The sequence below is a fragment of the Myotis nattereri genome (genome assembly GCF_964212035.1).
Source record: "Myotis nattereri genome assembly, chromosome: 10".
Lineage (NCBI taxonomy): Eukaryota > Metazoa > Chordata > Mammalia > Chiroptera > Vespertilionidae > Myotis > Myotis nattereri.
In genome coordinates this window covers 16,891,136-16,901,806 of record NC_138085.1, presented here as the reverse complement: position 1 = coordinate 16,901,806, position 10,671 = coordinate 16,891,136, and the positions used below count along the sequence as shown (strand labels likewise).

Here is a 10,671-nt window from a genome sequence, read left to right as displayed (position 1 = left end):
TCACAGGTAGGAGGGTTGCGGAAGGTCATGTGCAAGCTTCCCCAGGCTGCCGCCTCCGCAGCCTCCTGCACACGGGGAACCTAAGGCAGGCCCACATCTCAGCCAACACTCTGCCCCATGGATGGGGGTGGGTTTCAGTTCTCAGCCTCTGTCTCCATGTCTTTTCCGGGCCTGTCCAAGCAGCCTCGCTCAGTCATGCAGACGCAGTGACTGAAGGCCTGTGTGGCACCAAGCCCTGTGCCAGGGGCAGGGGATCTAACACAAAGCAAGACTCACTCCTGGCACTGGGGAGCTTCTGGGCTTTTGCACGGTTTCCCATGGGAACCCCTGTTCCGTGTTCTCAAGGTGTGTGCCTCTGGATAACAGCAGCAACATTTTTAATATCCTATTTAATAAGAGCCTAATATGCAAATTGTCCCCTTGGATGGGAGTTCGACAGGGAGGCCAGGAGTTCGACTGCTTGGTATGACATGCGCTGACCACCAGGGGACGGCGTGGAACATTGCTGGCATTGGCAATGCTCTGAGACCTCTTGCTGGCTACCCGGGAGCGGGGGTGACAGGGATGGAGATGCTGTAAGAATGCAAGCTCGTTCTCACTCCCCCTGCAACCCTCCCCCAGGACACCAGGGCTCGCCCGTCAGGGAAGCTCCTGAGCTCAGGTGCTGGGTGCCCAGGAGGAGCCTGCCCTGCACCCGCACAACCTCTTTAAGGTGAGCCAGGCCACAGCAGCCAGGACCACAGGGGCCTGTGGGGCTCCTGGTGGGTTCGAGCAGGAGCTGGTCTGCAAGGCCGGCCAGGAGAGAGCGTGCTGCCCTCCCTGCTTCCAGGGGACACCACTGGGCGGACCAGAGGCCTACTCTGCTCTCCATCCGCAGTGTCCAGCCATGCTCACCGCATCTCCATGTGGAGACTTGGGCACCATGACTCAGGTGTCGGGGTGAGGGGGGGTGCGTGGGGGCCAGGGGCCCAGAGGTCAGCTGTGACCTGCCCTTCCACGCCAGACACTCACACTTCAATCTCCAGCCAGGCCTAGGGACCAACCCAGCAGGAATTTCATGCACCGGGCCTCTAGTCAATTAATCATTTTGCTGTGAAACTAGTAATGCCTTACACTTTGCATTAGTAAATGAATTACAAGAGAAATAGTGAGGTCCATGGAGACCAGGCCACATAGAGGATGAGTCACACTGTTCTCCAAGGCCCATGTGCCAGGGCCCAGGGAGCAGAGAGGACAGAGCTTGCGCCCACATGCTTACATCACAGTGGTGCCAACAGCCCTGCAGGCTGTGCACAGCCTCCCGTCAGCCCTGCTGGGCCAGGTTTCCTGTGTGCAGCTCGAGCCCCTGAGGGCAGGGGTAGGGGCCTCTCCGACAGCATGCCTGGGGCTGGCACCCACAAGGCACTTGGTAGTGACCTCACAGGTCAAGTAAAAACCCATCTCAGCATGAAAAGACTTGCAACCTGGGGAGAAGGACGGGGGAATCAGAGGTGTTATCTCCCTCGGACAGTGACACTGTCGGGTGTGATGGGCAGCAGAGCAGAGAGCCAAACACGACTGTCACGTGGACACCCACCATTCGGGGCCCTCCTATGGGTACAGGGGGAGCCACAGATGGCCCGGTGGCTGTCCAGTGTCGCCACTGAGAAACATAAAAGGGGAGGGTGTCAGTGCCACAACCTGAGGAGACAGGCTTAGGCGCCTCTAGGCACAGCTGGGAAGTGGGGGTGCACCAGGGGATCCTTGACTTCCGTCTGCAAACACTCATCCCACCTCTGCCAGGGCCCGGGGTGGAGGACAGAGGAAGAGAGAGAGTGCCTGGAAGGTCCCGCTGGTCCTATGCTTTGTCCTTGACTGAAATTCCTCCTTCCAGAGGGCAGAAGTGCAGGTGCCTTGAGGGTCCTGGGCAGCTGAGGGCCAGCTGGGCCTGTCTCTGCCCCTCAGAGAGGGATGGGCACTGAGCTTCCTGGGCAGGGCTTGCTCCCAGAGGCGGCGGAGGCTCCGCAGGGGAGTCCCAGCTCTCACTCCACTTGCCGGGTGTGGAGCAAGCCTTGTCCCCGTCCATCACAGAAGAGGGGGTCGAGGCACCTCTGAGCCCCTCGTGCCCTGGCACTGGGTGCCGTCGATAGGAACACGTTTCTAGTGAGCTTATAACGTGACGTTCTGTCCACAGATGGGGCCCCTGGATCCGATCGTGCAGGGAGGGGCAGGGCGGGTGGTGGCAAGGCAGGGAGGAGCTGGGTTTAAGATCGGGCCCCGGGTCAGGTGGTCTCACACCCTCTGCCTCCTCCAGGCCCAGCCTTTGCCACTTGAGGACTTGGGCACAGCTTCTCGGGGTCTGGTCTCTCACTTCGGCGGTGGTGGGGTGTGCAAAGCAGGTTTAGGTGTGTCTGCTGCCTGATACACGGGGAAGGTTGGCACCCCCAGAGAACTGAGGCCCACTGGAAGAGCAGCTATAAATCATTCCGTTCCTGCTGCGCTCTGCTTCTGGACACTTGTCCACCCTGCCTTTCCCCAGGTCCCTCAGGGCCCAGCTCACATGGCACCTCTGACTCCCCCTCATGGTGTGGTTCAGCTGACAAGTGTCTTTGAACACTTCTGGGGGCCCCATGAGAGGAGGAGTGGCGTAGTCCTGCCCTGCAGGAACAGCCTGGGGGGGGGGAGGGGCGGACAGGCCAGTTCAGTGTTGCCTCATAGTGGGCACTCTGGGTGCCCAGCATCTGACTCAGTGGGTGGGATAGAGTGGAGCTGAAGTCCTCAGAGTGGGCAATTCCGGCTGGGTTTTGAAGGCTGAGTAGGAGTTGGTTATAAGGATGACCGAGAGGCTGTGCTATGGGATCCTTCAGGGCCTGAGAATATGGTGAGACTGGTGAGTACTGGTGGGCAGACTCAAGATGAGAATTCTGGGGGCAGTGGCCAAGCGGGGAGAGCTGGGCGTCCTTCCTGTTGAAGCCCCTTCATGAGCTCCGGCTCACATCACTGAGAGTGGTCGGGGCTCCTTACCCACACGGGCTCCTTAAGGATAAGATACAGGCTGCTGAGGGCAGTGAAGAGACAGGACTGGACCTCTCCAGCCTGAATACAAGCCCAGCTTCACCCCTGGCTGGCTTTGTGACTTGGGGTTCATTCCTTAATTGATCCAAGTCAGCCTCTTCGTGTGTAGGAAGGGACTGTCCCTGCCTCCCTCTGGGGGCTGTTGTGAAGAGTGAATGTGGCAGAGACAGAGAGCACCTAGTGCAGGGCCAGGAACAGGCAGCGAGGGGGCTGCCAGGTGAAGCCAGAGTCACTGACCAAACCCTTCCGGCTGCCAGGCTTTGACCAGAACCGTGTCCACTGGCGGTAGGTGCACGGTTTCCCCTCTACCGAGAATCCGGGGTTCTGGCCCGTGCGGGGAAATGAACACGTGATGGATAAGCAGGAGCTACTGGCCCGCTCCCAGGTGTTAGAACCCGTGAGTGGGGCAAGCCTTGGAGAACAGCCCGCCAAGAGAAATGGGCACGTCCCCGTGTATGCGTGCTGGCAGACTCTGAGGGCATTCAGGGGAGACTCAGTCCCCCTGAGACTGAGTGGCGCCGGGAGGGCTTGTGGGGGTGGGGCGGGACCAGGGATGAGGGGGATGAGCTGAACGGCTCCCCGGTGTGTGCTGGGCACTGGGACAGGAGTGAGTGCAGTGGACGCCGCCCGTGAGGTTGCCTGTAGGGGCCCCACCATTGTGTTCCACCCCCAGCATGTGCCTGGCACACAGAGGCCATAGTACTTGTTTGCTTGTTGTGTCTTACAGACCCTCATTTCCGGGAAACTGCCCAGAGCTGTTGTTTCTCTAAGAGTAGGTGTGTGACATGTTCAAATAGGACCTGCTATTGAACAAAAGCTCGTCTGAATTTTGTTCCAGGACCCAGATCAGTGGAGTGACTGTGAGAGGCCTGGACTCGCCCCTCAAAGCCAGGACAGACTCTCAGCCCCACCCCTTCCTTGTTTAAGAAAGTGGCTCAGCCTCGTCCCACACCTGTCAGCAGGTGCACGCGTCCAACAACCCGAGGCTGTACATGTCAGACGCTCTCACAGTGTTCCCTTCCCGAATTTAAACAGTGTCTTGCTGCGAGGATTTTTCCATCTGGCCTGGCCTAAAGGAGAAGGGCAGGGGCTCAAAAGTGGAGACAGAACTTCCTGCGGCAGCAGGGTCATCCCTAGGTTGTTGGTTTGGGTCCAGTGACTGGAAGAGCTGTTGTCATGACCAGGGGCCTTAACCTGATGGCTCTCATGTGTGTTCTTGCTGACCAGGTGCCGACGGAAGACGATTATTTTTCCATGGACACTGAGAGCCATCTCCAGGACCGTTGGATTTGGTATTGGATTGATAAGCTATTCGAGCGGGAGAAGGAGAATGTGCAGCTGAAATCGAGGCTGCACCACCTACAATTGGTAGGACAAGATGTGGTCACCACGTGTAGCACAGATGGGGGCAGTTTTAGGTTCTTGTTGTGCCCTTCTCTGATGTTCAGCTACTGGATCGGTGCTGCTGCCAACACAGTGACGCTCTGAGGGCAGAGAGTCGCTTGCTAAGCTCAGTGGCTTGAGTGGGCACCACTGAAGCCTCCAACACAGAGAGGGCCTGATGCTGTGTTGCTTTCCTGTGAGGATGGAGGGGTTGGGCCTCTGTTGCAAAAAAAGTCTCCTCGGGCGTTTATGATGTGGGTTGAGCTGTGATGTGAGAGTCCCTACGGCCTTTCCAAGGCGTTAGGCCTGCTAAGGGGCCACAGAGCTGCCGTCACCATAGCACTTGCTCTAAAGCCCTGCGCTGTACGTCACTTTGTTCAGACACCCCTCAGAGACCTCGGGTGTCTTCATCCCCTAGGTCACTGGGTCAGCATACCTTCTAGTGGCTGTAAGTCTCACAGCTGGGCCATGTGCTGGAGTCATTTCTGTGCAGCTGTGTTTTTGGTAGTGAGCAGGGGCATGGAGGCCCTTCATCCTGGGGGAATGAGGACAGATGCACGGGGGCCGGGGCTTTTCCAGAGCGTGCCCCCGTCCACATCCTCACCCCCACCCCCACTTCCTGCACTAGGCCCGGGACACAGACCAGAAATGCCTTGAGGAGCTGCGGGAGGAGAACATGGCCCTCAAGACGGCACAGGGGCAGAGTGTGGAGGAGTCCGCCCACCTACACTGGGAGCTGGAGCAGCTGTCAGAGGGTAAGCAGCAGCCCCTGGTGGCTGGGAGCCAGCCTGGCTGTGGATTCTCTCTTACCCAGGGAGCTGAGCCCTTGGCTCTGAAACTCATGTGTCAGCCCTTCCTCTACCCAAGTAAATAGGGTTTTATTCAAGGGCCATTTGGAACTGTGTCATTGCAATTCTCCCCAAGAACATGAAGGGCCTGGCCACCTTGAGTCAGGACGCGAAATGTGAAGGAAGTGTTGCCAGATTTCTCAGCTTCCATTCAGCCAGTGCCAGGAGCTTCCAGATGACAGCACGCTGATGCCCAGGGGGTGTCTTCGATCTATCGGTGGAGGGTTGGAAGCTCTGGATGCAGGAGACGTCCCCAGTGGCCACTCGCCTCCATTATAGTTGTACCCGGGGCATGGTTTCCTCCGGTGATTTCATAATCGGACAGATGGGTATGGTCTGCTCTCCGTCTTCCTGGGCTGGGGCTGCTCAGTGGCTGCTGTTCAGAGGATCCAGGCCTCTTCCTCTCCCTCTGGTGTTTGCCCCCTCCCAGCCCCCAGAGGAGGTGAGGGTGTGGCCAGGGAAGGTGGGTGTGGTGGCCGGTAGTGCAGCAGGAGCCTCAGCACCCAGCAAACAACAAGCCAGTTCCTGTGTCCAATAATAGCACACGTGCACCTGAGAGTGCAGGTTAGGCTTTGCTTAGAGCTCTGCAGAGCCAGGAGGGCCTTAGGCTGGTTTGGGGAGGGGCTGCTTTTTCAATTCTGAGCGTCATTCCTCAGCGTCATGGAAAGGCTGTTGAAAGCAGCTGGGTATTCCTTCTCTTCAAGGCGTCCCATCCCCTCCAAACCTAAAATCAGTTCACTGAACTACGAATCTGTGTGAGAAGTTAGTTCTTTCCGTGGTTTGGTGTCTCCCCAGTCCTGGGAACCCAGGCTCTGGGAGTTCAGGTTCCTGGGGAGCACACTGCCCCCTGGTGGGACACAGAAGTGGTGCCAGCTGGCAGGGACTGGCTCAGACCAGATGTGCTTGTTAGAGACCAAGGTGGCTGATGGGGTTGGAAAGCCTCCCTGATCCAGATGCTCAGTGCAGCTTGTGAGCCCTTTAGGGTCAGTGACTGACTTCTTCTTCGTGTTCCCAACTCCTGCTGCTCAGCTGGCAGCTCACGAACAAAGCGTGAACGCACTTTGTGTGGTTGGGGTGGTGGCTTCTCGAGTCAGAAAGGCCGGGTTTGAAGTCCTGGCTCCTCTCCTTGTTAGCCAGGTGACCTCTTCTGCTCCTCAGTCTTCTTATCTGAAAAATGGGGGTAATGAAGCTGCCTCACAGGATCGCCATGGGTATCGTGTGAGAGGAGACAGTGAAGCGTTAGGCTGTGCCTGGCCCACGGGGCGCCAACAAAGGATGGCTGTTCTTCTCGCCCTTGTCTTATCCAAAGATACCCATTGCTCTGCTTCTTGGGGTGCTCGTGAGCAGCCCTACTAGCAGTACAGTGTGATCAGGCTCCCAGAGCTGAGTGTGTGGCCTGGAGGGACAGGCGAGGGAACAACCCTGACCCCTCGGACAGTCATGTTTTCCTCCTGAACAAGCCCCGGGACTTTCCCAAAGTCACACACCTGCTGGCGGCAGGGAGGGGCCGCGAACTCCCATTCATCTCAGGTCTGTGCTCTCTTTCTGTTCCGCATTGAAGCTGTTTAAAAGCAAAGGAGGACATTGCCTTTTTCTGCCTTATGTTTTCATCTCACTTAGAATTTTAAAAGCAATTTGGATACACTGTGTCATTCTCTTTCAATGCAACTGTGAAAGTACAAACTGAAATCTCTGGCTGAAGGGCCGTACCCAGAGATGGAGAGTACTGGGCGTCTGCGCCCCAGAGCCTCTTCCCCCCACAGACATGCGGTCAGTGATCGTGTCCCCGCTGCACCCTCGGCTGAGCCACCTGGATCCCCACCACTCTGAGGCTGGCACAGAGAGCGCACTCTCTTTGCCATCTCCGTTAGTCTCTGAAATCCTTGGCTTGACGATCAGGTTAAAACGTGGCAGAGAGTGGTGCCAACAATTCCACTGTCTTGAACGTTTGCATTGGCTTCTCTCTGCCATCACCTGCTTTCTTCGTAAGCTCTGCTTGCTCCCCTAACAAACCCAGCTGAGCCAGCAGAGGGGCCGTAACCGCCTGAGGAACCCTCAGGTGCAGACAGCAACAGCACCCTGGGAAAAAGGGAGGGCACCCAGCTGACCATCCCAGACCCTCAAGCCTAGGGCTCAGGGTGATGGCCGTCTCAGGGCTGGGGGCAGAGAGCAGAAGCTGAGGCCCCTGGAATATGGGCTCTGACTCCACTTTGCTCTTCAGCCTCCAGCTGCTTCCTGAAGCTGGACAAGGAGAAGCAGAGCCTCCAGGGCACCATCCAGGGGCTGCGGGACGCCTCCCTGGCCCTGCAGGAGAGCAGCCTCCAGCGCCGGGAGCTGGAGAAGGAGAACCAGCAGCTCAGAAAGCAGGTACCCGTGGGTGGTGTCCGGAACATACAGGCATGTAAGGGGCCAGGGGGAGCACCCGGGTGTCGGTGAGCATGCGCAGCTGGGGGACAGGCAGCGTCCAGCGCAGCCACTGTTACGGTAGGGGGACAGGAGGCCTCCTGGAGAGGCGTCACGAGGCAGCACGAGGAGTCCCTGCCGCAGTGAGACCGCACACGATGGGCCTCCCTGTGCCTCGCTGCCCTCACCTGTGAAAGGGGGTTAGCGACGCACCCACCAGTAGGTGTGGTGAGGATGGTGTGAGTTAGTGCAGGCAGAGGGTCCCGCCCGTGGCAAGGGCCTCATGGAAGGAGAGCAGCGCCCTGTTAGAAACCATCAGGCGGGCCCAGGAGAGAAGCAGCGATGGAAGACTCGCTCCCGTGTGGAGACCATGGATGGGCCGTTTCAGGGCTTGGCTGCTGGTGACAGGAGCGCAGTGCCCACTCTCTCCTTTCGGTCGAGGGGATGAGGAAGAGGGGATGGCTGGACTGCATTGCCTTTCTGGACAAACCAGGTCTTCCCAGTAGCACAGAGGAACAGACATCTGGGAGGACAGACAGGCTTCCCAGCCAGGTTCATCCTACAGTTACCAGGACCCCATTCACATGGCAAGAAGGGCCCTGAGAGGCTAGCGATGGCCTCCCTGTGCCGGTCATTCTGGGTCAGAGGGCCTCAGTCCATGTAGCCACCACGGGTGACACAGCTGCGTCACGGGCTCTGAGCACACCTTGACGGGTGCCCGGATTCCGGGTGAGGAAGGCACAAGGGCACTCTTGCTTGCTGACCACCTGGCAGGACTGGTGCTTTCAGGTGTCTGGGTGTCTGTCACGACCGGCCCAGGGATCCTGCCAGCGTCATTTGCTGAGGCTGCCCTGGCAATGGAAGGGACTTGGGCTGCAGACCGGAGACCTGGGTCCCGCTGGTCACAGCTCTGCTGGAACTTCATCTCTGGGTGAGGCTTGGGACCACCCCTCCTCGTGTGCAGTGGTTTCTCCAGGCCTCTGGTGGGACGTCTGAGGTTCTGTGACTCACACTTCTCATCCTTTGAGGCTCCATGCACCTCGCAGCAGAGCAGCTGCCAAGCAGTGTGTCCTCTCCCTGGGGGCCGGGAGGAAGGCCCTCCTCATACCGCGTCTCTGTGCAGCGCAGCTCAGGGAAAGCCACCAGACAGTCTGGGTGTTAGATTCATGTGGGCCGGGCACAGTGAATGTCTCTGTAAATGGCAGCTCAATCTTTGCCGAGATAGAAAGGCTTGACCTTTAGAAAGATGAGAACCTCCAACGCGGCAGGTCCTCAGGGGTGAGCTGCAGAGGCCTGCGCTGTAGCCTCTGGCCCAGTTCCCGGCAGGGCTGAGAAATGATCTCTGATGCTTCTCCTGCCCTCGGCGTCCACTCTGGTCCCCCCTCCGCACACACAGGACAGGTGGTGGCTGCCACCTCCCCACATGACTCCTTAGCCCTGTCTCTCCGGTCCCATCCCCACTTCCTCTCCTGATCAGTTCCCTGTAGGACCCCAGGACAGTCCTGCCACAGCCCTCAGAGACCTGTCTTGGCTCTGAGCCCCTGGTGGGAGGGAGGGGCCACAGTTCCCAGACTAGCACTGTCCCTTGTTTGCTGCCAGGAGCCCTGCGAAGGTGGCCCTTCTGCTCTCCTCCCTGTCCTGCTCAGCCCGCTCGGGGCCTGGCTGCATCATGGGTCCTCCCTAATGTTGGATTGATGGTGCATCTGGGCCATCAGCTAAAAACCACAGGGGACATGGCCTGACATTGACCTCCCTGGAGCCAGGACAGGCCCATCTTGGACACGTCCAGACAACATGGCCCTCTGGGAGGTGTCTGAGAAGAAGGGACAAGGGTCAGCCAGGACAGGTGGCTTGGAGTCCCAGGCCCCCCCCCGGTGCCAGCTCGGCTCTCCCACCACCCAGTGTCGCCCAGGATGTAGGCTGCCTTCGGTCTGTGTAAACCTTAGTTCCCGAAGTTCACGTCCTTCCCTGTAACTCATGACCTTTCTGTGGACCTTAGAGAGGGTGCGCCCCCCACCCTCACTTGGCACTGACATCCTCAGACTTCATTCCTCTTAGGAAGAGGGCAGCCCTTTGGGGCCTATCGTGGGAACACAAGTGCAGCACAGGGGCTGATGGCAGGCCCCTGGCACCTGCGTGCTCTGGGCACCTGGAGCCTCCACACAGGAGCCCGTGGCCCAAGCCTGGTGCTTTGAGGAAGACAGGAAACCATCTCAGCCCAGGCAGCTCTCAGAGTGGTTCTCAACCTTCCTAATGCCGCGACCCTTTAATACAGCTCCTCATGTTGTGGTGACCCCCAACCATAAAATTATTTTCGTTGCTGCTTCATAACTGTAATTCTTCTACTGTTATGAATCGTAATGTAAATATCTGATATGCAGGATGTATTTTCATTGTGCGCGACCCACAGGTTGAGAACCGCTGCCCTAGGGGAAGGGAGGGCCTTCAGGGAAGTACAGGAGTGAGAGTTCCAGTTCCACGGCAAAAAGAAGCAGAGAAAGATGGGGGTGTCCAGCGGAGGAGGGGGGCCGGGGGGGCATGGGGCAGTCACAGCTTCAGACAAGAAGCAGCCACACCAGATATGCAAAGGTTGGACATAACACTCCTTTCACTGGGACAGACGGGGGCAGCAGGGGAGAAGGATTAACAGTAAGATGGGGAGGGGTGAACAAGGCAGGAGGTTGGGGGGCACACACCCCAGGCCCCGTCTGAGAGAGCAGGCCTGGGGTCGGCCCACTGCGGTGCGTTCGGCTCTGCCGCATCCTCACTGTGGGGCGCTGGGCAGATCACTGGACTCCCTGGGCCGGTGCCCTTCTCTGAATGAGGGTGAGTGACAGCTGCGCTGGGCCTTCCTCCTCAGGGCCGGCTCCAGAGCAGGCGCTGCCATCAGGGCTGATGCCTGCTTCCTGCTGAGCCCAGACCTGGTGCTGGGAAGTGAGGCAGCGATCAGGAAGGAGAAGAAAGATGTTCTCACTTGTGAGAA

General features: G+C 58.5%; 1 protein-coding gene across 1 annotated transcript in view; it reads left to right on the top strand.

Annotated features, from left to right (window-relative positions):
- Positions 1-4,970: 4,970 nt before the first annotated feature.
- LOC308526343 (uncharacterized protein) overlaps positions 4,971-10,671 on the top strand; it is a gene marked incomplete at its 3' end in the record, with an annotated part of 41,203 nt that continues 35,502 nt past the window's right edge. The window contains exons 1-2 of the mRNA XM_081101493.1: positions 4,971-5,192; positions 7,507-7,652. Of these exons, the coding sequence (XP_080957619.1) occupies positions 5,114-5,192; positions 7,507-7,652 (225 nt within the window). The 5' untranslated portion in view covers positions 4,971-5,113. The remainder of the gene's footprint in view (positions 5,193-7,506; positions 7,653-10,671) is intronic.